Raw genomic sequence first — 26,973 nt, forward strand, 5'->3', positions numbered from 1 at the left:
GGGGCTGTCCCTCGGCAGCCGCCGTAGCGAGCCCGCTGCAAGGCGGTGGCGGTGATGTGGGGGGGGGAGACCGGGCGTGAGGGGCCGGCGCCGTGAGGGGCTCCCGGGCCGCAGCCGCGCCGCTTCCCTCCGGCCCAGCCCGATGTGAGCCGTCCCGCGGCCGCGGGCAGCGAGCGGGGCCATGAAGAAGGACGTGAGGATCCTACTGGTGGGAGAACGTGAGTGCGGGAGGGCCCGGCACGGCCTCCTCCGGCCGGCACGGCCCCGTTAGGGGAGCCCCGGCCCTGCGCGGGCCCCGGAGCTTCCCCCCCCTGCCCCGCCGTGGGCACCGGGCGTGGGGCTGCGGGGCTGGCGTGGGCCGGCCCCGGAGGGCCCCGGGCTGGGGGTTTGGGCCTGGGGTTGGCACCAAACGTGTTTGTCCGCGAAGGACGAGAGCGCTCCTGTGAGCGAGAGGCTCCGGGGGGCGGCGGGGGTAGGGGGCCGGGGGCCGGGAGGGGGCCGACAGTGCCGAGCCCGGCTCCTGCCGTTAACTTGTGTGACCTTGGGTAAGCGCCGCGCACTGCCTAAGGGAGCGTGGGGCTGGGCTTTTTTATTTGTTTCCAAAGCTGTGTCCTTAAGTTCACATCTGGCTACCCAAATAAGCGGTTAGGTTTTCAAAGGCACAGCCCCTTGTTGATGGAAGTAGCAACAAGGAGGTTCTGTTTTGTTAGCTTGTGAAGTGCTTTTAAGTTCCTCACAAGAAAGGAGTACAAAGTAATCACTGACTGTTGCTCGTAAAACTACCTAATTATACAAGGAGCACAGTGCTCCTGACAAAGCTTTCCTGAGAACTGAATGCCTCGTATATATTTATAGTATAGTTCATGCGGTTATTTTGTAGTGTTCGGTTGGCTCTGTCTGTGCTGCCTAGAAAGATCCTCTATGGCTTTAGACAGGAATCTCTAGGGAGATAATGCTAAACAGGAAGAGTCAACTTGTTAAGGTTTTATTTTTTTAGCTTCACAAGACTTGTTTTATTTAGAAATGCATTTGTGCACGTAGAATACACAGCTGAATTCCTCTTCAGAGCACATAAACCTAATCTGCCTTTGCTTTCTTCAGCAATGAGTTGAGGGTACCGGTTTTAGACTTACACTTGACAGGCTGAAGCTCACTCACGGAACATACTGCTTAAAATTGGACTGAGTCTTTATCGCTTAATTTAAAATTAGTTGGTCTTCTGCTTATACCTGTTGTGCTGGATTTTTTAATATGTAATTGTGGTAAATGGGAAGAAGAACTTGTATAAAATCATTTGAATTAAGAATTTTTAAAGTGTTAGCTGCATGCTTTAGCTGCAGAATGTGTGTTTAAGAAGGGAATGATCTGAAATTAAAAGGAATTCATTTCCATTTTCCTACTCAAAGTAGCCCCCCAGTACTCAACTGGCTGCACCATAGTAACAGAATTTTCTCGGGACATTACAGCGGGAAGAAGAGTTTTTCAAGGTCACACTGGTGTGTTCTGAACTGGTTCTGTGGGGTGGTGAAGTACAGGTGGAGCAGGTGCTCTGATTTTGGCAACTAGGATCACAGTGTGTCCAACTGAAAATTTCAGGGGTACAGATCTCTTAACTAATAGCAACGTCAGAGATTGCGAGCATCTTTATTTTTTTAAATTTGTAATGGACAGAAGGGAGACATTGGTTTTACAAATTGGAAAAACCTGTCAGTTATATTATTAGTGCTGTTTTGTATGCATGACTTTTATATTTATTTATTGGCCTAAAACAGCAAGTTAATGTGGGCCATGCAATAACCTGCTGGATGATAGAAGCAATCTGGCAGGTTCAGACTCTGAAATATGGCAAGACCTTTTGTTGTCACCCTGTTCCAAAACAGCCTTTTTCATCCCCAGTGGTCTACATTTTAGATTTTAGGTTGTTTTAGTCCTAGTACCCAGGGTGCAAGCATCAATTTTTAATAGCTGATAATTTTCAGAAAACATTCAGCGTGTTACTTTTACACAGCATGATCTAAAAGGCTTCCATATGTGAGGAAAAAGAGAAGACCGGTTAATCATCACAAAGCGCTGTGCTGTTTTCCTCATCCTAGTCAGCCAGTGTTGTTTAGGCTGTTATTTCTAAGGCTATAAACAGAATTGGAAAGACAAATGGCTGACCTAGATTCAAGCAAAATAAACCAAATCTCTCCACCTGAACCTATGTATCTTCACAGAAGCAACTCTAGAACACTTTGAGTGTATCAGAAGCTTATACTCAGGGTTTCTTTCCTAACCAGCTATTCATAACCTTCTATTTTCAGTTCCATTAAATTAATAAAATGATTTTGTATGTTTGCAAAGCCAACATGCTTTGCACCACTTCAGATGAAAGCTGACTTGGTCAGATGCAAAATATGCTCCAGAATTTTGTGCAGTTATCTAATAGCTTCACTTACATATCAGGAAGGTATTTATCTAAGGAAACAGGAGAGCTTTTAAGTTCTCATTCTGTCAGGATGAAGAATATTAAAATGTAGCTTGTGCAGGAGGACACCCGTTAGTGTAAGTTATTCTTTTAGCTTGTACGAGCATCCCTGATGAGAAGACAACCATACTGGTGGTAAGAAACTTGCCTCTTACTGCTGTCCAGTTAATGCTACTGAGGAAAATATGTCTATTCTCCCTAAGGAAGGCAAAAGTCTTCCTACCCAGGGTAACTTTTCCCTCGCTTTTCATAATTTTGTAATAACCACTCTTTAACTTACCACATTGAAGAGAAGCTTTTATTTCCGGACGTCCGAAGGCCCTTTGTTACTATTACCAAAAATAGACTTGGACAATTTGGTGGTACTTTGACTGGATCATCAGCTCAGTAATGCCATTTTCTGCATGAAGACAAATTGGTCTTACAATTTTGTTTCTTCTTCCTCCCATATTCAGACTTGCATACAATTAAATAGGCAAGTGTAAATTGCAGTAATGTCAGCAAAATAGCTTCTGTGAATAGAGGAGATTTTTACAGTGTTTTCAATAGGCACAGTGATACAGGCTCTGATTGATTGCAAGCAACATCTTAGTTGGCAAACCGCTTATGCCAGCAAAGATGCTGTATGTCCAGGATGAAATGATTTCCGTTAATGGTGGGCTGTCAAAAATATACAATGGCAGATAGTATTTGAATCTGAAACTTTCCTTTCTATAGAAAGGTGTCAAAAATAAAGGTCTAATAGTCTTTCTAGGCTTTCAAAAGAACAGAAAGTTGACAGGTGAAGACCTTCAGGAACGTGGGAACCCCAAGAAAAGTTATTAACTCTTAATTTTAAACAATCACATTAAAGATTTTCAAACCTAAGAAATCCAACTGCGTTACCAGCAGTCATGACTTCATAGGTGAACTGAATTGTATGATTAAATTCAGTTGAATATTGGAGCAGAGGTGATTTTTTTTCTATTTAAATTAAGAAAACCATGGCATTAGAACACTTCTATGTTTTGTTTTGTTCTCTTTTTACTTTTTTTTTTTTTTTGTGGGGGACAGAATTTGCGTCAAGGAGATTATGCTTTTGCAATTTCAAAGTAGTCCAACTAGTTTGTGGAGATTTTGTCCATTGATGATGGTACCACGTCTTCTTCTTCAGCTCTTATCCTTGGTAGTTTGAAGCATAATCATTGTATCAAGAATACTATAAAAATAGTTAATTCCTAAATTACCTTTCTGTGTGCTTTTTTAGTTTCCAATTGTTGAGCTGTATTTATGCATTTCTAGTTTGTTTTCGATATTTTTTCTTTAAATATTCTACATTAAGGTTAAGACCTGCTAATTCTTTTGCGTAAGAGAGTAGGACGTGATTCCCTTCTGGACAATGTAGAAATATGAAATGGAACCAAATCTTTTACCGTAAAAGAATTTGGAGAGAACTACTGTCATCAATACTTAAACAGCATATAAAAAGCCTTTAGCATGACCAGTTGGAAAATGTTTTTAAAATACTTCTCCTTTTAAGATGGGATGCAACTATTGAGTGTAACATACCCAAATTATCTAATCTCTGTTTTTAATTTTTTTGTAGCCAGAGTTGGGAAGACATCACTAATCATGTCTCTTGTCAGTGAAGAATTTCCAGAAGAGGTAGAACATCCTTATTTGTTTTCTTTAATATTATTTCTTTCCTGTTGTATAATATTTTTTTTTCAGAGAGCGAGTTGTTAGGCTTTGCTTTAAAATAATGCTTCCTATTTACAATAATAAATTAAGTCTAAAACTGCAACAGTGACTTCCGGAAAGTGATTTATGTTAGTTTGTGTGAAGATTAGGAATTTCAATTTTATCCAAGCTCCTATCTTGTTTTTCACATGCCTAATTAAGCTCTCTTTTATATATACCTGAGAAATGTTAGTTTTCTTAAGTTGTTGAATCTGGTCTTAACTGGCAGCAGTTTCAACATTAGAGACTCATAAATGGGAAGGTGCTGGGTTTGTTTGTTTGTTGAAGAACTGTTGTATTTAAAGAGCAAGTGAATTAAAAAATGAATGAGAATGAGGTATCAAAAAGTTGTGTTGTATAACTTGTATTTAGCCATTTGTTGTAGCTAAGCAAGACATTGCATTTATTTCTGTTTTTGAATACTGTTTTCCTGGCAGTGGTGAAGTAAAACAAAACAAAATCTTACTGCTTTCTACCAGAATAAAAGTAAAGCTACTTTCACATTTTATTCCTTTAAAAAATCAGCTCATAGTTCTCTCAATACTATGAAAAGAACTGTAATGGCTGCGAATAGCTGAGCTTTTTACATATAAACATTCAAGTTTATTTCTTCTGATCACAAGTCTTAAAATAGGCATCATGTGCTTCTGCTCTTTGAAACTACACTGCGTTGCGTTTAATGCAAATTAGTAGGTTACCACAGTTCATGAGTCAAGATCAGATTGTTAGCATAATTGAATTTGGTTCCCAAGCTTACAGGTAAAAAGGAGCTCTAGTTTCCGTTTGTTGTTAAAATATTCAGGGACCAATGCTTTGACAGGTTGTTTGTCAATGCATTTAATGAATTCTAGCCATCTATTCACTTCTCAGCTTCTTCCTTCTATATAGCGTAGTATATTTTTCTAAATTCATCTTGCAAGAAAAACATCGCTTATATATAACACAAAATCTGCATGAATTTACAGAAGTAAATTAAAAAAGCTCTGCATTCTATATAAACTTCTGAAAGAGACATGTACAGTTCTTGCCCATCAGTCACGCAGATCAGAGCTATGTAGATATGTGTTGCAGACATTTCAAACTTTGGAATACTGTTTAAGGTACTTGGTATATTCAGTCATCACTCTTGATGAGGATATAGTAGAGGCTGAAGTTTTACAAAGGGCCATTCTTCAGGTGATTGGCTTTCCCCTTTTTCTTTTTTTCCACGTTTTTCCCCTTCTCTTTCCTCTTCACTCCCCCCACCGCCCTCCCCCCGAGTCTTTCAAAAATAAAATAAAGACAATAAATAGCTGTGCAGGATATTTTCGTTAAAATTAAGTTGATTCTTCCTGAATGTGGATTAGTGTTCTCTGCAAAAAAGGCCAGCAACCGTAGCTAACCTACAGTATTTTGCAGAATGTAGGTTTTATTACTGTCATGTTTTGCTTTGCAGGCTTATTTAAATTTAACATTTAATACTTTGTCAGAAGGAAGGAGGTTCCCAGGTTATGATCATTTAAAAATTGAGACTTATATTTTGTCCATCGTGTTTGTCTGCCTTTTTTTTTTTAATGGTTACCAACTCACACACTGTTAGCAGTAGTTGTTCATGTACTGATTTCAATGGTAGTAGGGTCAGGATATCTTGTGCTAAAATGAAAACAAACATAAATTAAACAGTATTTAATCTGTCCATAATGGCATGCTAACTCTGATATTACTCTCCTGCTAAAGAATATGGAGCCCTTTCTAGTAGTTGGTTGAATGTGATAACCCCGCTGAATTCAAAACTTTTATTTATACGATGTTTTTATTTAAAATAATTTGCAATTCAGATTTTATTTATAGTTTTCAATACTATAATAATTCTTTGAAGGTGTGTGGATATAGTGGATTTGAGTTTTATTGAACCATTCATTGAATCCCTTAAAAACATTACTTCCTTGCAAAGCAGGAGAAAAGTCCTTATTCAGTAAGCAGACTATTAAAGAACAAGAAAGCAGCAGTGAGTTTCAGAACATCACAAAAAAGAAAATGCTTGAACTAGAAATAAGCTAGCCTATTTAAAGCTAACTAATTGGCAGAAATGCGGTAGTACAGCACTTTTTTGGACAGCAGGATTTTCAGCGATCATCTTTTAAAGGTTTTTTCTCGCTGTTTCTACAACTCAAGGTTCCGCCACGTGCTGAAGAAATCACCATTCCAGCTGATGTCACCCCTGAAAGAGTGCCAACCCACATAGTGGATTATTCAGGTAAGGACTACACAGTATAGTTATTGTTTGACTGATTTGCTATGGAATTGTTTATCCACTTCAGTAGCCTCTTCAACTGTCATACTGATATGGGACCAAAGCTACATGTAGGAAAAGACTAGGTTAAAGTAACAATTCATTGGATAAAACTAAATCGGATGATGGTGGCTGATCCTACTAATCCAAAGCCTAACAGTATCTGCTGTTGGTACTACCGTGTACACTACCGGAAGGATAGTGTTAGTGATATTCCAGTGAAGTTAGTGCTTTTAGTGTGACAGAGGTATGTACAGGTTCAGACACAGGTAGGTACTTTCATGGCATTCAAAATTGTTCATTATTTTGGGGGGAAAAATTTACAAAGATGGAGGAGACTTTACATACCTTAAATTCTCTGTCTTTTAAAATTTTTGAGTTTGGACATCTTATCATTTTGTGTCAGTTTCATGCTTTGTATTTTTGGGTTTTGATACATTGCAATCTCTTTGATCTTACCGAATAGATGTACTAAATAGGCTCAGTATCAAGTTATGCTATCATAAATAAATGCAGCGGTTGCACGGCTAGACAAAAGTCCTTCCACAATTCGTAATGGGAGCCAAGGATTAGGCCATGTTAGCAGATTCCTTCCTGTCTTCTGTCTCCCAACACTGTTGAGCTAATATCTTCAGCGTGTTCCTTATTTAGAACAAACAAATAATGCTTTTTTTTTTTTTTCATGAGACTTAGGCTTAAGTTTCTGGAGTGAGTTTCTTTTCTATCGGATGAAATATTTCATAGATTCAGTTAACAGAAGCTTGGTCTCACTAAAAATATTCATTGACTCTGCAATAAAATTAACGTGTTGTATTTTGTGGTAGAAGTTTACATTATAGAACAGATGGTGCTACTTACTGTCCCAGGAATGGGCTGTTGATATATGTAGGGGATGCAAACTGTAACTCATTCCAGAGAGAACCCATCTACAAACATAATTATTGCTTTTTTAGAATATCTGCTGAAAAACCTATAAGCAACAGACTGTTTCTGTTTTGCGAATTAATGGATCATTTTCACTGTAGTTATAGTAGAACCAATTTTTAGTGCATTTTATAAAAAGCCATTTAAATAACGAGCTTTTGCAAGGCTGTCTTACAAGCTTGGTGAAATATCTTAGTTCAGTTTCTTAAGGCTTTCAGTTTTCTTCAGAAAAATGTTTAGTATTAATGATTGTCTTGTTCTGTTGAATGCAGAAGCAGAGCAAAGTGATGAGCAGCTTTATCATGAAATATCACAGGTGAGTATTAATGTTTACTAGAAGATTTTTTCTGCTTCTAGAGAAGTTTTTCCTTTTAATTTTTCTGCTTTAGATGGGCTTCAGTTTGAATTGTAGAAAAAAAGTCTCATGCTATTTCTTGCATGGCATTTCATTTAGTTCTGTTTTGTGCCCTTTGCTATAGTAAACCTTGCTCTAAATACGAAAATTGGGTACTACCACTGCTTTGGTGAACTGAGCTTAAGCTTTGTCCTGCCAAGCAAAAGGACAGAACTCAAGGATATTTTAATCAGTAGTCCAAGAAATTCTTTTTTGTTGTTGTTGTTTAAAGAAAAAAGTTTTTCGCTCTTCTTTCAGGCTACAAAGTGCTTAAGTGAGTTAGAGATATGGTTTTTGACTAATGTTAGAACTGTTCTTTCTCTTCAGTGTTATATTGGGTTCTTAATTGTCTCTGTTGCTCTAGAGACTGAACAATGGAATTCAACATCTTTCCTTTTTATTTTAGGCAAATGTGATTTGTATAGTATATGCTGTTAACAACAAAAATTCTATTGATAAGGTATGTTAACCCTTTTTATCTAATTATTGCTTGAAATGAATGCTAATTTTTGTCATGGTGAAACCTGTTAGATGTTTAAAATTCATAGGATAGTGTTTAAGGTCAAGTTGTTAAAATGTATCTGTGCACTCTCTTCTGGTCAATTTTGACATTTGGGTTTTCTGTCCTTTTCAGTGATGTTAGGAGTTGCTTATTAACCAACTCCAGTTTTTATTTCTTTATTCTTTTGTGGGTAAATATGTGACTTCTTGGGAAAGTAGCAGTTGTAGTCAAGCTTGTGCACAGTTCAGTCATTAAATTTGAAACTGTATTTTTCATGTTTTTGTTTTTTTAACCCCACTTTAGGTAACGAGTCGATGGATTCCTCTCATCAATGAAAGGACAGATAAAGATAGCAGGTGCATAAATAAAGTTGAGAAGTGTGAATTAGGCTGCACATTGATGGGTGTCAGTCAACAATGTTGAGGATGTTAATTGTTTAAGATAATCAAATTCTAAACTTAAAGTTTATATAAGAAGTTCAAGCAACAAGATATTTAAAGTATATAGGTCTGTTGTATGTTCCAGCAAAGCTGTTTATTTTGAATTTCATAGCCAGCTTTTACCAGGTGTTTTTATATTTGTAGTGATATAACCAGTTTTAACTACATGGTCTTTGAAGTTTTTCTACTGATGCTGGTTTTGTATGATAATTAAACGATTAGTTACTCTTGTGTTTAAGTGTGTTTTGGAAGTAACAGCAGGCAGTATATTTCTGTCTAAATGTATCTTAAATTAGTTACTCCAAACTGCAGTCATCTATTTTTGCCTACTGGCTGACAGTGATATTTAATTACATCATGAAAATAATATAATGGCTTCTGGTGCAAAAGTAAAATAGGTCTTTCTATCCCTCTGTTTTTAAAGCTCTTAACCTTTTCTTTTGGTGTTGTTTTTAGGCTGCCTCTTATATTAGTTGGAAACAAGTCTGACCTAGTGGAATACAGCAGTATGGAAACTATTCTTCCCATTATGAATCAATATACAGAGATAGAAACATGCGTAGAGGTGAGTAACTTTCTGACATTAGAATGAGTACTAAAAAATACAGTCTCGCCAAGCACTTTTATGGCAAATTTTAAATAGAAACATAGAAACACTGACTTTTTTCATTGTTCAAAATACATAATTATTTCAAATAGAAGGGTCATTATCATGATGAGTTTGTATATTCTTTAGAGAAGAATACGCTATTGCATAATAAAATGTTGCTGGCAGACTGTTCTAGTATTTAGAGCCTCCTCAAATCTTTGCCTTTTAGCAAAATGTTAACGGTTAGCTTTGCATGTCTAATGTTAAACCAAAAAAATGTCTGCAAAGTACTAAATAGAATGGGTAAGTTTGGATATGTCTTTTTAAGTAGATACAGCTTTCTTATTGGCACGACAGCAAATTTGAGTGAGACCTCCTTTATTAATTATTGAATATATACGGGGACTAGGTGACTTTTTTTCCAAAACAGCATTGTACCCACAAGATGGGGCTAGAACTTTAAAAGCTTGATTCTTTGTTTAGATTTCAGAATAAATCACCAAATAGTTAAGAAATTAGAAAATAAATATAAGAATTTCTCTTCCAGTGTTCAGCCAAAAACTTGAAGAATATATCTGAGCTATTCTATTACGCACAGAAAGCTGTTCTACATCCTACAGGTCCTCTTTATTGCCCAGAGGAGAAAGAGGTATTTATACATAGATTTTTAAAAACAATATAGGGGGAAAAAAGATAATTGCTTGATTGCTCTTTCCTTTTCAGAAGATTTTGCAATTCCTATTTTCTTCTGTTACCTTTCACCTGCCGTCCCCCAGTTGTCACGCATTAGATTCCAGAACCTGGTTACTGTTTTGTGTTGTATTAATCCCATCTGTCTTCCTTCTTTATTCAAAACAAGACAGTTTTGTATTTCCCAAATAAATTGCTAGGTAAAATGAGAAGCTTTGGTAATGGCATTAAGTCAAATGTAATATTAAAAAAATCACGTGTTCAACTCCGTTGTCCTTTAGATACTCATTTCACAGTAACTCCATTTATTTCAGGAAATTTACTCCAGACTTATCCTGATATAAGGGAAAGAACTTTTCTGAGCATCTTGTGAGGCTTTGGCAAAAGGGATCAAAAACAAGTAATGTGACTTTTTAAAATATTGTAGGTAGTTAGCTCAGCATATTATGGAAGAGAATAGCTTAAAATATATATATATTTTTTATGGGCAACTATAAATAAAAATCTAGAAACTTAACCCCCCTTGCATTACTGGGCAGTAGAAAAGTTGTCTCGATCATAAACACTTTGTTAAATAGGGAATGAGAGAATAACTCTTTTGATTTCTTCCATCAGAATCATCTTTGCGTTAGTAGTGTTGTGATATAATTGTTGTGCTGAAATGTTTTTGGTTTTTCAAAACCAATCTCTGTGCAATCTCTGTGACCTCTATGAAGAGAAGAGTCCATCACCACTCTAGTTGCTGGGAGAGAATTACCACTGTCTGTTTTCCTTCACTTGGAAGGTATCCCAGCAATTCTTTTGTCGTAGTGGTAGTCCATATGATCAGTGCTTTGCCTGGTAGATGAATGAGCCCGGTGAAGATTTTCATTCTTTGATGTTTAAAACCTTCTGAAGCCGTAGCTAAAATGGTGGATATAGATAGCATGTTCATTTAGAAGAGTTGACTGTAGTTCTAGAGCTTTGCAAGGCACTGGGATAGCCAGGCCTTTATTTCCACCAAAAAATGTTTGGAGTGGGGAAAAAAAAAATAACCATTCCGTTATTTTTAAAGCATTCTGTAGCAATAAGACTGAACTTAGTGAACTGATTTTTTTTATTAACAGTCAAGAATTGCTACCTTCAGCTTGTGAAGAGATTGAGGCTCTTGTCATAATTGAATAGAAAGACATTTATTGTGAAATAAGTGTTTTAAATTTATGCATTTAAATTTGCTAGGTCAGGATTTGTTTCCTTTCTATTTTTGTGCTTGTGTGTGCAAATGTCTCCATTCTAAAAATACAGAATGAAGGCTAGTATTTGATTCAATGTGATCGAACTGCCTTGTGTAATTCAGTGTAATCTTTTTATGTTCAAGCCTAGAAAGATACTGAACTTTGTTTTTATTCCTTAGATGAAACCTGCCTGTATTAAAGCACTCACTCGCATTTTTAGAATTTCTGATCAGGATAATGACGGGACTCTCAATGATGCAGAGCTCAACTTCTTTCAGGTAACACTGTTTTGCTTCCCTTTTCACTGTGTTTAATGATTAAACTCCTATAATGCTAGAAAAAGAAGTGCTTGTTTTTCAAGGGATTGTAGTAAAGTCAATCAGAAGGGAATCAGGCCTAAATATTAAGTCTCAGGTCCAGCCTAAAAGGGCAGATATATAAAAACTGAAATAGCGTTAATTTTATTTCTATTTGCAGTTCGAATTTTAGTTCAAGAGCAAAATGAAAAAAAAAATTAAATGTACAAGACCCAGTGCTTGTTTTTAAAATCAAAATTAAAAATGTTTCTATGCCTTTATTTCCAGTAAGAAATTAGATTGCCCTTTACTAGCTTATCAGAACCTTTAAGGCTGCGTTTTATACAGGACATGACATTTGTCTGCCTTAGTAGCTAGTGGTCCTAACAAGCTCTTTTGGTTTTTGTTAGAGAATTTGTTTTAATACGCCATTGGCACCTCAAGCTTTGGAAGATGTAAAGAATGTAGTTAGGAAAAACCTGAGTGATGGAGTTGCTGATAATGGATTAACATTAAAAGGTAAGCCTTACTTAACTCCTAACAGATGTGTGTTACAAAGTTGATAATGGTTTTTATGTAAAGAAGCAAGTCTTTGGGAATATGATCTCTACCTTGATTCTTTTAGATAAGAGCTGGATGTAGTGTCAGTATGATATTAAGGAATGATTAAACTCAGGAAGAATGGGGGTGGATAAAATAAGGTCTCTTACTCATGGTTGCAGAAGTTTGGAAATCAAATATCTAAAATAAGTACAGTGATTCAAAAGAGATTTTATCCTAGGTAATCTTGTAGCTTCTCTCCAGGCTTTTACTGGTTGCAACACTTGGCGGAAAGGTGTGGTTTCTGACATCGTTTTAACACTGTGTTTTACAGATTTGCTCAGAGCATATGGCAAAAGTGAAAGGAGAAGTGTTTTCTGAGCATCAGTGTAACTGCTTTACTTGTGAAGCTTACATATGTAATAGGACTAGTGAGAAATTGTAAAGTGTGGGAATCTTAAGGCATAGCCTTACTAAGCAGCGAAATCTCAGTGTTCATTAAGCTTGGAAAGTGCTAAACCAAAATCCTACTCACCTATTTTGGTATAGAAAAATTAAAGGCAGTCTTCCATGAGACTGCTCTCCAGGCTTCTTTTTAAGTGTTTTGCTTACTATTTTGAGTTGTTGAAAATATTGTCCTTATTTTTATACATCTAAGTTCTTCTAAAATGCTGGTATTGGAAGAAGCAAACTGCAACAGAAAAACAAGTGGGTTGTTTTAAGGAAACAGTTACTTGAAAGATGCTTTTACAAATAACATGATTTCTGAACCCGCCATCTAGGTAGATTATTCTGTAATGTCATACAAGTGGTTTAAAATCCGAGTATTTCTTGTTTTCAGTCTGATGCTGATTCTATTAAAAATACTTAGAGCAGATAAAGTCTTTCAGGCCCTTAAGATTTTATCATTTGATTTTAGGTTTTCTTTTTCTACACACACTTTTCATTCAGCGAGGAAGGCATGAAACAACTTGGACTGTTTTACGTCGCTTTGGATATGACGATGACTTAGAGCTTACACCAGAGTACTTGTTTCCTCTGTATGTATCACTTGTTTGAGCTTTCTTTAGCTTACACGCATTTAATTTATGCTGCCTTTGTGGCAGGAGGGAAGGCTTATTGTAAAGTGTTTATTTAAAGCTTATTGTTACATTAATTATCTCCCTTACTTTACAACCTATCAGCCAAAATCTTCATGTGACTGAAAATTACAGAGGAAGAACTCCTGTCTCATTGTGCCAGATCATGCATTGCTATCTCTCTTTTTTAAGAAAGACATGGCAAAAGAGACTCTTAATACAAGACTACAACATGGATCTGAGCAGCTGCTTTATTGTATGTAGCACCAAATCAGAAAAGGCTTGTTAGTATTTTTCTGGCACTGGAGAGCCTTTGAAAATTCCCAAAATAGAAGTTAAGAGATCAAGTAATTCTCTGGCTTTTTCTGAAAAGTGTAACTATATACTTTTCCTTAAAACAAAACACAACCCTGGTGACTAAATATCATGTAATATAAAGACAGTCACTCAAAATTTTAGAATTCCTAATAAAAAGTATGTGCTTTGATCTCTTTAAAGAGAAATTGTTAAAACTATATGCAACAGTTAAATACCAAATGTTGTAATTCTAAAATTCTTTATTTTGAATTAAAACATTCTGCATTTTGTAAATTCACTTAACAGTTCTTGTTTGTTTTTGTTTTCAATAAATAGGCTAAAAATTCCTCCAGACTGCACAACAGAATTAAATCATCATGCGTACTTGTTTCTCCAAAGCATTTTTGATAAGCATGATTTGGTAAGCTTTTAATTTGAGTGTGTGTATACGTTCTTATATTTCAGAGCCTTAGTTTGCAAGCAATTTTATTATCAGAAAGTGTGTTTTGGTCATTGTCATTTCATTCAGAAACTGGCTATGGCTTAAGATGTGGTCAAAACTGGTCTGTTGTTTATAAGATATTTCTGTCTACAAGGAGAGAATGCAAATAGAGTTGTACTACCAGTCTTTTTTTAAACTAGCCTATGTATTTAGTCTTGTTTAAAAACAAGAACAGACGTCAAAAGAAAGCAAGTTCTGTTCTTTTATAGCCAGTTTCCTGAATTTTGCAAGTGTACAGACAAAAAGTACCAATTTAGAATAGATATGAATTAAGTGCTATTTATGTCTAATGCCATATGCTTGTTTTTAGGATAGAGATTGTGCTTTGTCTCCTGATGAATTGAAAGATTTGTTCAAAGTCTTCCCGTATATGCCATGGGGGCCTGATGTTAACAACACTGTTTGTACAAATGAAAGAGGGTGGATTACATACCAAGGGTTTCTCTCTCAGTGGACGTAAGTGTGTTACATTGCATTTTGGTATTTGAGAACTTTGGGTATGCTAATTTGTAGAATCCTCTAGAAAATGTGGAAGAAAGAGTGGAAGTTTAATAGTTGAAAATTAACATAAGCAATGAAGTTTATATAACTATCTAGTGGCCTGAATTTCAGATAACTGTTACGTGTTCAGGATTTGACCGGCATTCAGTGCTAACTATGATGAAATGTCTTTAAAATTTGTATATGTCTCTGAAACTTATCAAAATATTTTTCTGTTGTTTTGACCATGTTTCATTGTTCTGCTCTTTTAGAGTTGTTAAGAATAATACTGTTTGGTAATAAGGGTTTTTTCCTATTGAAGACATAGAGAATGAGGAGAATGTTATTCTGAGGAAAAAAAAATATGATTTAAGTTCATGGGCGGCAGCAAGTACTGCTTTCATAAGAGTTTTGCTTGTTGAAGTTACCACTGTTTACCTCCAGAATCTTGTGTGCTTCGGTACTGCATGGTACTGAGACTATTACTATCATGTCAATCTGGAGACAGGAGGAAAAAATTGTTTCAGTACTGCAGAGAATTGGTATTACAGATACTAACAATTTAGTAACTCCTTTTGCCCCCTCTACTAGACTGACCACGTACTTAGATGTACAGCGTTGCCTGGAGTACCTGGGTTATTTAGGCTACTCGATACTTGCAGAACAGGAATCTCAAGCATCAGCAATTACAGGTAATTAAAAAGAAGTGGATATGTTACGCTTTAGGAGTTTAAACTTAGAGTTCTGCTCAAGAATACATTGCTTAAATGTCCTTTTTCACTTCATTCTCTCTTACTTTCTGCTCAAGACAAACTTTTGGTTTGATATTTTTGAGAATATTTTGTGTGCTTTATAAGCTACTTGTCCATTTACATTAAATGTTTTCATGTACATCCACACGTGCATTTTGTGAAAAATATTTGTATTTTCTCAAAAGTAACAAGAGATAAAAAGATAGACCTCCAGAAAAAACAGACTCAGAGAAATGTTTTCCGATGCAATGTTATTGGAATGAAGGGCTGTGGGAAAAGTGGAGTTCTTCAGGCTCTTCTTGGAAGAAACCTAATAGTAAGGAACCCTTTGCTTATATTCACACACAAATGTTGTTAATTTTACACAACAAAACCCAGTTGACAGAGTTTTACTGTTTATTACTGAGTTTGGAGATTATAGATTTATTTTTTTTTAAGATTAGCAAATAGACAAATTGATACTGCATGCATAATTATTTGTATATCTTGGATTACAGCTATGTGTGGACTTGCAAAATAAACCACAGATTACTGTAATTTTTATTCATTAATAAGTGGAGTAAACCAGTTATTCAAATCTAACTGAAAGGTGAAAGTTGCTATGACCTAACCTGAAATTCTGCATTTTCAGAGGCAGAGGCAAATACGTGCAGAACACAAATCTTACTATGCCATTAATACAGTCTATGTGTATGGACAGGAAAAATACTTGCTGGTAAGGTTGCCTCGTTGTTAATCATAAAGTTCAGTGAACTATAGAAAGCCATCTGCAAACAAATACAAGGAATTTTTGCTTTAATTGTTTCTACTTCCTAAACATAATTTCTTCCGTGTCCTCTTCCCCCATTTTTTTCAGGCTGAAATAATTTCTGATTTTTAAGATGTTGCCAATACTCTAAACTGAATATGTTCAGGATCTGTTATTTTTGAAACTTTCACTAAATTTTAAAGAAAGCACTCCATTAAGCAATCTACCTATTTAGAATATAAGAATCTGTCAGGTGGGGTGATTAGAATGGCTATCGTTAATCTTCAGTGGCTGAAATACTTCCTTTAAGGGCTTGCTGTATGGTAGTTTTACTTCATGATAATATATTTCTTTGTTTTCCAAGAGTCCTCTGCTCTTTGATTTTCCTATGTAGAATGAATGCCGGTTTCTGTGGGAATCTAAGACTTTGTGTTAGAAGGAAATGTAACTTTTTTTTACTGAGGTTGTGATTGTCTGCAGATGCGATGTTAACAGCTCACATATGTTGACTCCATTGGTAAATTTCTCTTCTTTTTCATTAATTCTGCCTATTGTCAGTCCATTAATTCTAAAGATACATAACAATGAGCTGTAAAAATCACAAGAAAAAGAAAGTTATAAAATTCCTTTAACTGCATAATGGCAAAGTTTTTTCTCTTTTTCCAGCTACATGATGTCAGTGACTCTGAATTTTTAACTGATGCTGAGACCATATGCGATGCTGTCTGCCTGGTATATGATGTCAGTAACCCTAAGTCCTTTGAGTACTGTGCCAGGATTTTTAAGGTTTGTGTATTTTTTCATATACGTGTGTATGTATGTATTCTCGTATTAAAAATATATAAATAAAAATAATGTTCACTGATGAGTACTCATTTTCAATTATTGGTCCCATACGCCATGTTCTAGTGCTTAAAAGACATTTTATTTATGCGTGCTGGTTATATACGGCTGATGCATTAAAAATGCCATTTTGATATTAATACAAAAGTAAGGTCTACTTGTGTATATATAAAATATTCTGCTTCTAGAAGCGCTTGACGTCAGTGCAATTAATATATCTTAATGCTGTTGCAAAGTTTTATTTAGGCTGTTCCAGGTTGGATATAACATATAATGCCTCTTTCTTTAAATTTGCAGCAACACTTCATGGATAGCAGAATACCATGCTTAGTGGTAGCTGCAAAGTCTGACTTGCATGAAGTCAGACAGGAATATAGTATTTCTCCTGCCGAATTCTGCAGGAAACACAAAATGCCTCCGCCTCAAGCCTTTACTTGTAATACTGTTGATGTGCCGAGTAAGGATATCTTTGTTAAACTGACAACTATGGCAATGTATCCGTAAGTACTTGAACCATTCTGGTTTTTTTCGTATTGCATGGATCACGCACAATAGCACTGCTTGTCATTGTTAGCCATGAGGATGGAACTCGCCTCACTGAGATTTAGCAACAGAGAGAGACATAAGTGACTTTTGTAGAACTTGAAATTATGTCAAATTGAGAAAGTTGGTACAAATCCAATATATAAAACGGTCAGCTGTTGTGGTAACGTATTTTTAAAAGAATACACTATTTCATACAGCTCAAGTTACGTTTTTAGGTATATCTGTTCAATGAATATGTAGGGTTCTGTTCTGTCATTGTTGTGGATGCATCACTCAATATCTCACTATTCATATCTTGATATTTTTAAGATAATTGTGAATAAGTTGTACTGTAATTCTTGATAATAGCTCAACTTTACAGTTGTTTACAAGTAATTACACTCTTTTGTGAACAAGTTTCCCCCAATGCACTGCTTGAAGCTTTTTTTTATTATTTTTGGTGTGCTTATTATTGTTTGCTTCAGTCCACAAATCTGATTGCTTTTACTTTTTTTAATATAACTTCTGTATAAATACCTTTTTGGCTTCAGATACAATATACTTAAGCTCACGTGCTTTTTCACTACATATCTCACTGTTGCTAAGCTCACTTTGCATCTCTTTTTTTGGTGGGTGGAGCTTTTAATGTGATTAACTAGATAAATCTTACAGCAGACGGAGTCTAGTATGACAGCTGACATTTGCTTTAAATTAAACAGAACTAATGTCACTTTCACCCAAAATCTAGGATTTTTTAATATACTTTTGAAACCAAATTTATTGGATTAGATTTGTAAAGCTTTTGTTTTGTTTTTGTTCTCTTATACTTATTTTTGTAGTGCTGGAATACTGGAAACCACAAAAAGTGTAGCGCTGACCAAATGTCTTGTCATAGCAATATTCCTGCTTCTCCCTTAGTTTTCAAGCATGTGTGTTTTTTAGGGTGGGAAAAGTAGAGGTAACTCACTTTGTAAAGCGTGCATTCAAAGTGGTAGACTACGTGGCTTTCTTTCCTTTATAAAACGGGTGTTATCTATTGCTGTGCAGACATACTCAGACATACTTGTATGTCTTCCTTCCAAACTTAAATTCAGCAAATGTTTTCATTCATGTTTGTACATTGCTATTAAGATCTATGTATGGGTGGTAATGCCAAAATGTACACGATACAGAACATCTAACCCTAAAATTCTGCACAGCTGTAGTTTTACCCTTGCTTCCCCAGTGTATTTTTTTCTCCTCTCCTTACTCATTCAAATGTACCTTTTATTCCTAAATCTCTCTTGGTTGTGGCACAGTCCTAATGTGCACCTGATTATATGAGCAAGATTTCAATTCCTGTCCTTCTGTGTGTTTTCGCAGCCATGCCCGGTTACGCTGTATGTGCGCCTGCAACAGGTGTACATTTTGCATCTGTCAGAACTTCCTCAACTCAGACTTGCTGCAATCTGTAAAGAACAAACTCTTCACTGCAGTTCTTAACAGGTCCTTAACTTTATTTACTAGGTACCAGGTGTGCTTTTAAAATAAAGCTTTTTTTTTTTTTTTGAAAAAGCAGTTGGTAACCTTCTATACTGCAGATTTTTCATTCCATATTCACAAAATAGGCAGATACTTATTTTAATAACTGTCATAAAATTGTCAAATTTGATCTGTTTAAGGTACTTTTGGTTCTTTTGAGCTTGGTCCAGTTATTTCTCTGAAACATTGCCAACTTGGTGGTCAATTCTGGCAGTTTTTGATTGCAAAAATATTGGAGGAATTAGGACTATGTTTTTCAGGGAACTGGTAATGGATATCAAGTAACGTATATAAGTCTGTGTAATGGATCTCACTTGAGATGTAGGTTTGTTTAGCGTTGATTAGAGCTAGTGCCTCTTAGTTACCTATTATAAAAAAAACTTTCACTTAAATAGTAATGCAGGAAAAGGCACAGCTTGACTATAACATCACTGTATGACATATTACATGCTTATAATTGCTGTTGTTTGATATTTGGGAGCTGATAGAATTTCTGGGTGTGTATTATGCCTGGTTTACACAGAAAGTGGGTAAGTTGTATAAAAATCTGGACCTTTTAACATCCAATTCTTCTGAATAAAATGCAATATGTAAGAAGTGGTAAACAGTTAACCATTTGCATTTGCAGATATTTTGGAAAAAGCAATGGGTAAAGAGAACTGGTTTTCAGCATTGAAAACAGTGCCTATACCTTGCCTCGTGTCTACTGCAGGCTGCTTTTATAAAACACCTTGCTTTTGACACGTGATTTACTAACAGCTCAGCACTTGTCACCTTGACCCAGCAAATGGGAGTTCAAACCGAACAATTTTTGTAGTGTAGTAGTTCTGTCCCTTTTATAGTCTCGTAGACTATGATAAACATAGTTACTTGAGGACCGTGGTTAGAATATCGTGACATGTTCTGCATATATTTGGTCCATGCATATTACTACTTTTTACTGGTTTCAGGTGTAGATGCTCCAAATAAGAGTGGATGTTTCCTTTAAATGTGAGTTATGCATACATAGGAGGCCTACTGATATACCCATTGACAATACACCTTTGAGCATCTTTGTGAAATACAACTTTAATCCAAGATAGAAGTGTTAATCAGAGTAAGAATTTAGAGAAGGGGGAAAAAATCATTAGCTTAAGAAAATGACATGAATGTGAGTGAAACTCTTCATACCGCATCTCTTCTCCAGCTGTCATCCCGCAGACAAAGATCCCTGTAAAAGAAGTCTCTTTGCATATTGTTACTTTAATACTTCAGTCAGTGGTCACTACTAGAAAATCTCAACTCATCGTTATTGAGGCTGATCCGCCTCTATAACTCATCTCCATTTTTCAGAATGGTTATGGATTGCTACGTTAAGTGTTGTGACATGTTTCTCTCTCGTGTGGGCCTGTGTTTTTTTTTGAGTCCTGCATTAGGCACTGTACTTCGTTCCTCTGAGATACTGTCAAGGACTGGAGGCGTTGAAATCTTTGTTTGACAAGCCCTGGGATGCTGTCTTTCCACACCTTGTCAGTAGGCAGTGTGGAATAAACATACGAATATACTACTGTCTGTAAAGTCCGTAATTCAGGGCAAAGAGAATTCCTTGCAGACGTCTGCACTGACCCTCCAGAAAGGAAAAACTGTTCCCTAGAATCATTGTTTGCAGTCGTTCAGTTAGTTGCTGGGGTTCGTTGCGGGTTTCCAGCAGGCTAATTTCTTTTCAATAAGGTGCTTCCTAGTTAGCTCTTCAGAGCATATTGCTGCAGGTTATTCACCTTCAGTACGTGGACTTACTGTAGAACTGTATACATAGGAAAGAATATTAGAGCTGAGATATCCGTAAACAGAGATTGGCCCCTAATTGTAGACTCAGGAGAGTAGAGGTAGTTCTCTTGTTTAGAAACGTTAGCTTCTTAGAAGCATTTTAATGATTTCTGCTTAAAAACAGCACTTGAATCAAAGAGTATTTTCTGATAAAGCTACTTTATATGATTTCTTATTTTGCTTTTACAAGTGCTTACCATTGGGTCAGAAAGTTTGGCAGAAGTTGGATAACTAATGGGTAAAGGAGGCTTCTCGAGAGGTCATATTCTCCTGATCTCTTCCCATTCTGAAGCTCTAGAAAGTGGAAGTAGGTAAACAGAAATCTTTCAGATTGGACTCCTTCCTGTGTCATTTGTTGCCAAGTAGTGCTTAAACACTGTTACTAAGGCACAATATAATAGTACATTAGAATATTCCACACTTAGTACTTAAAGGAAGAACATTGCCTCTATGCAGCTGAAAAAACTAATGCCCACCTTTAGTTTCTCTTCTGTGGACAAGCTTCAAAGACTCTCCTGAGGCTTTATAGGCTCTCAGAAAGGCAGGTTCAACAAATGTGGAAGTTCAGTTTGGGGATACTTGTGTGGGAACAGGATTGTTGGTTTGAACTACCCAGGATCACACTTCATTGGTTCTTTGAGGAAGAAGGCACTGCATTCCAAGCACTGTACATGCGTGCATGAGACTTGTTACTATGCTGCAGTATTTTTGTATTTTTAATTTTTTTTTTTTTTTTCCTTTAGGTGTTCATTTGTATTTGTCTGGCTGGCACTTAATCTCTTCTTATTACATTGTTTTACCTCTTTCTAAAAGCAAGGTTTCTGCGTATGTCATTCTAACCCTTTCTTTAATTATCAGCTTGGATTTTGGGCTTTATTTTCTTCCCTAACTCCAAAGCATGGATTTTAAGTGTGTTTTTCTGCTTTCTTGGTTTAAATTCATTCACTTGCTGCCTTCTGCTTTTATAGTAGTGACACTTCTGTCAGCGGAGTTCATTTCCAAATAATTGTTATGCATGAGAACTGTGTTGTTCAGTGAGGGAGACTTCTCAGACCATTTCATTTTCTTCCTTCTAAAGTTTTTAAATAACGTGAAATGTAAGTGAATTCTACTTGCATATAAAACATGGTTGTTTCAGGAATTGTAAGATTTTTTTTTCTATGAAAACCTCCTGTGAAATTAAGACAGTAGTTTCATTTTCCTGTTATAAGGGAAAGTTCTAAGGATATAGTCCAGGTTTTATTTTTCACCATGTGCTATTCAATCTGATGGCAGAAATCTATCCCTTGACTTGGGTGTCCCTAATAGTTTAGGAGAGTATAACAACATTCTTCTCACCTGTATTTGTCCTTTTCTAAAATGCTTAGTGCTGCATACTGAGTGGAGTTTTGCAAAGCTACGTCCTCTGACTTCTTTCCAAACAGAATATATTGAACTGGCATTTTAAATTCTTTTTAGGTTTTGTAGATAATAACATGCACTTGGCGCTTTTCACATTTTAGATAACTAATGCATGGGGAAAAATTCTAACTGCCGGAGTGGTTTGCATCCTAGGAAAATATGTGCCTGAAGGAAGCTGCAGCAGCTTGCACGTTACTTGATGTTTTTGGAATTTAGTTGCTCGTATTTTATTGTTAGAACCTATCATCTGTCAGAGCAGCCTGCTGCTTGCTGGCTGCATTAACTTGCCTATAATTTTGGCATGAGTAACCATGTGACTAGCGTGGCCTCAGCACTGTGCTTTTAAAATGTGTTTGTAGTTCATATGGGAATGTTTTTCAATTTTAATAGTTAAGGTTAAACCTCCCCAGACTTGGGATTTTTCTTCTACTGACATGGGGAAAAGCGTCAGTATTGGACCATAACTCGGCGGTTTTCTGTGTGTAACCATGACAGGCATGCTCAGTTAACTTCTTGATAAGTACATGTGGCAAACTTCTTGTGAGTTGTTAAAGCCTCTTAAAGACTGTATAGATCTCAAAGGTACTATTCAACAAGTGACAAGTTACTTGGCTCACTGTGAAGGGCAGGTTGAATCTGCCTTCTTTTTTTTCCCCAAGTATGCATTAAAATCTGAATTTTATGCCAAAGGCAAAATTCCTAGACACACCAATTAAATATGCACACCAATCTATTTTAGAAGTTTAAAAGCTAGTAAGAATTTCAAATACAGCATCGTTTATGGAGTCCTAACTACTAGTGTGTGTGTATGTATGTGTGCACACATCCATATACAATTTTTCCACTGGAGAGAATAATTTTTCTAGTTTAGAGTTAGTGAAAGTTTCAGGTGCTCTCTTACTATCAGGACAGTAATATTTCTACCACTGGTGAAAATTAGTTTCATAAACACAACTACACTGAAATAAAATTTGAATGTTATTTATCGAAGAGGTAGAATTTTTGTGATGTATTGAGCGAAGGTTATACATTATAGCTACCTTCAAATCAGAAAACCTGTGCCAGAAACAAACACTCAGGTTTTTTTTCTTAATGGCAGCTGAACAATATTAGCGAACAAATTTACAAAAATGGAATTTAGGACAGTGTAAGGAACACATAAGAGAGAAGCAGTAAATTTCCTTCCAAGGGTGTAAAGCAATTAGACATCCATAATGTTCTGAACTTCAGTGAGTATTTTTGGGCTTTGGGTATTTGGACTGAAATCTTCAGAGGGCACTAACCATGTTAATTCCTTTGAGGTTATAAAACAAATCCCTGCTTTGGTTTAGTTTCTTTCTTTAAATGAAAGAATCTGTAACTGTTAGGCTTAGAAAAGGGATCCGAGTCAATTTACTCTCCCTTTAGACATGAAAAGAGGATTTTATCATGACTGAGAATATATTAATTGTTTTTAAAAGGATGAAGCAAGTTTTTTGAATACCACTGAATATGGACGTGTGCAAAAGTCAAAACAAGGCAAATTATAGATAAGAATCAGAAAATGTAGATGAGAATGCACTTTACAGGGCAATGCAAAAGCACTCATTTGCAATTTAAGCAATGGTTCACACTTTTAAAGGGATGTTTATTTAAATTATACAAATAGTTGGGCATTAGAATTAACCAAATTAGTCTTGAGAGTTGTTAATTACACAAATATTCACCCAACGGAGCTTGTCACATAACTTATTAACATCATGTCACATACAAGTGATTTATTTTACATACAAAGGTAAGGTTTATAACAGATTTTAAGGCAAGGGTTTTGTAGTCTTTTCCAACAACAACAAAAAAATGCTAAAGCTTTTAGTATTAATAAAATACAGTCTTGATTTGAATTATCAATGATGATGAGATTGTGTCAATTTTAGAGCTGGTGTGTTAAGTCATTCCAGTGTGTTTAGCACAGGTACTCTAGCTCATGCGTATGATGCAAGAGTATTGCAGTATCCTGTGGACACATGAAAATTTATGCTTTGGAGATGGAGTAAGAAGAGATTCAGTTTCTTAAGCAGTTTTCCTTGTTCTTAAACTCCATTTATTTCTGTTTTTTCCCAACCACTAAGTTTTTAACAACTGCACAAGAATTGGAGGTTAGATGGGTAAAAATGGTAAATTCTTTGGGCTTTGTTATTTGAGCATATTTGAGACACTTACTATTGTTGAGCCATGCTATGAACTGCAAACTGTGCATGTGTGTAAAAAGGTTAAGACCCTACATAGATGAGTTGGGTGCCATGCTGTTAGCAGACGAGGAGAGCAGTATTATGCAGCAGGTGCACGCCGTCAACTTTGTAGAAGATTCCATCTTCATGGAGTCATCTCTTGGTCCACGTTTACTTGAAGACAGGTAACAGCAGCCAAACTAAGGTGATCTTGCCATTGCCTTATCCCTTTCTCCCCCTCAACAACCACTTGACCTCTAGTTTGCAGAGGGTTTGTCAAAAGTAGATGCAGAACTAATGCGTGCAGGAATTCATGAATTTGATCTGTTCAATAACCCACCAAGATATTGTTAACTAAGATTAGGAATTTTTAGTGAGCAGCTGTGTTTTGCTGTTAATGCACCAAAGAATTTGTGCCTTCAGCATGCAATATTGTAGTACACTGATTATCTATGTGGCTTATATTGCTCTTGCAAATGTCTGCTAAATAATATCCTAAACTGTTTTTGTGTATTTTGATAGCAAGTACAGTTCCTGCTTTACTAAACAGCTTGTATATGACAGCTCTGCAGTTCACACTATCTGAACTTTCTTATGCACTGTGTATGTTTAGGATCTCTGTATGCTCCTTGGACTTAATATTCCTGCAGTTTACACTGAGTAACCCATCGTGATACATACAGGCTGAAATACGTAGGCTAGTGAAGTTCTTTCATGAGGTCTATCTTAAACAAAAACAAACAAACAAACTCTTTGCTATTATTTAGGACCTTGTGCTTTGAATTATGGCATATATGATAACTTGTTTTAAATGGTAGCTCCTGCTTTATGGTAAGCTGTCATACTTGAGACTACTTTGAGGATGTCTAGCAGTGTTTAACTGAGCATGCTCACAAACTTTCTGCAGTATTTGGGAGAGTTGGGTCATTGGCTGTCTACTGTCATGCAAAACGTGGCTTCTTACGTCATCCAGTCACTTCATACTGTTCTATCTTCTCGTTTTCTGTTAATGCCATTGTCACTGCCTGTTTCACTAGCACCTTCTCTTAGCTTTCACCTTGGTATTGGATGACTGTTTTTATTGCTGTTCTTGTGACTGTACTGGGAAGAAAGGGATTTACAAACTGTCATTCTTTTGATTCTAGCTTTTGGAAAAATATTACTTGCTACTTGTCAGTAAAATGTTTTCTTTGGGGATGGAGAAACACAAGTAGATATATAACAGTACTGGAAAACTTTGCAAGGAAAAGTGGAAATATGCAAACTCAAAAAAAGGCTTTGTTTGCTATGATGGACTTGTTCTCACTATGGATTATTATTAATTTGCTAGCTATTTTTGTTTTTATTTTCTGAACATTTGCTGGTACTCTCAAAGAGGACACACTGCCCTCCCATTCTTCTGCAGTTGTGTGAGCTCTGACTTCAGTGAGATCTGCTAATGTGATCGTGGCTGCAGATCAAGTCCTAAGCTTTAAAGAAAAGTAAAGGCTGAACTGTAAGCTCCTTGCCTGTGACAAGTGTAGTGATGAATTTCCAAAAGCAGAGTAGTTTAGCACAAATTATCTGATATTCTTGTCCTGAAAATAATTTATTTTTTTTTTGTGTGTGTGTGTTAAATTTTAGGCATGTGACGCAAGCGGACCTCAAGAGCTCTACATTTTGGCTCCGAGCAAGTTTTGGTGCTACTGTCTTTGCCGTTTTGGGTTTTGCTATGTACAAAGCGTTATTAAAGCAACGATGATCTGAGAAGAAGCACATCCGGCCCTACCAAATAAAAATAAACTTTTATGTACATTCTGAATGCTTTAAATTCTGCTAGAACTATTTATATATGCAGAGTTACTTTATTAATATTTGTAATTCATGCATAAGATTATTTTAAATTATAGCTCTAACTACAGTATTGCATAATGCGTGGAACAAAGAATTGCATCTTAGCAGCCAGCTTAAAATGGCTTAACTTGTGAGGCCAAAAGGGAATTTGTTGTAAATAACCTGTACATATTAAAGCAGTACAACATTGCTCCCCAAGAAGTTATTCAAAATACTGTTCTTAGGTATTTCACCAGGGTGACATACTAGTGTATAGCTGAAATTCATTTTCAATAGAGTAGGTTCAACTCGAGGATCGTACTTCCTCAAGGATTGCTTATTTATTTCACTTTCATTTGAAGTGACTTAATCTTTTTGGACTACAACCTACACCAGGCAGAATTCGTGATTTTCTTTCTAATCTGCTCTTTCAACAACAACAGATTTCCCTACTGTAATATGTGTTTCAAGAAAAAGTCACAGTTGCTGTCCTGGCCTATGATTTTGTACGTTGTATGACCAGTGACATGCTTAGCAGTCTAATAATTTCTTTTAAAAGGAAAAACAAAAACTTCAGAAACTGCCAGATCAACGTCACATGCTGTGTGTAACTGTTATTCATTTTCCACGACGTTGTTTTATAACCCTTATGCATCAGATAAGAAAATTTGTATATTATAAATGTTAATAATTCAAAGAGTGCTGCTGTTTAATTTCTTACATGTGTCAATCCTGTTAAAAGCTGTGTATAAGATAGAACTAAACTAGTACACAGTACCTATTCTGCTGTAGTATATTAGTTGCATGGTTCACAGTGCATTCTGTAACTGGCTAGAGTTACCTGTAGACACAGCTTTTCTAAGGATCAAATGGAACATTACTTCCTCATAACAAACTTATTTTTCCATTGCTGGCCTTTTCGAATATTTCAATAAAATAACTGTGTACTGTGT

General features: G+C 36.1%; 1 protein-coding gene across 3 annotated transcripts; it reads left to right on the plus strand.

Moving 5' to 3' along the window:
* The first annotated feature begins 5 nt into the window (after positions 1-5).
* RHOT1 (ras homolog family member T1) lies at positions 6-26,972 on the plus strand. Of its 3 annotated transcripts, XM_083805381.1 has the most exons (21): positions 6-218; positions 4,053-4,111; positions 6,341-6,422; positions 7,655-7,698; positions 8,183-8,236; positions 8,582-8,634; positions 9,175-9,283; positions 9,855-9,956; positions 11,391-11,489; positions 11,918-12,026; positions 12,967-13,087; positions 13,760-13,844; positions 14,236-14,381; positions 14,997-15,097; positions 15,343-15,473; positions 15,789-15,872; positions 16,572-16,691; positions 17,046-17,248; positions 18,636-18,758; positions 24,250-24,393; positions 25,832-26,972. In XM_083805381.1, exons 1-21 carry the CDS (start codon positions 182-184, stop codon positions 25,947-25,949), a joined length of 2,124 nt encoding a protein of 707 aa, XP_083661507.1. In that variant the 5' UTR covers positions 6-181; the 3' UTR covers positions 25,950-26,972. The 3 variants fall into 3 exon arrangements, with proteins under 3 accessions (XP_083661507.1, XP_083661505.1, XP_083661506.1); XM_083805379.1 differs by lacking the exon at positions 24,250-24,393; XM_083805380.1 differs by lacking the exons at positions 18,636-18,758; positions 24,250-24,393.
* The last annotated feature ends 1 nt before the right edge of the window (position 26,973 follows it).

Source organism: Anser anser, assembly GCF_964211835.1.
Source record: "Anser anser genome assembly, chromosome: 19".
In the NCBI taxonomy this organism is placed as follows: domain Eukaryota; kingdom Metazoa; phylum Chordata; class Aves; order Anseriformes; family Anatidae; genus Anser; species Anser anser.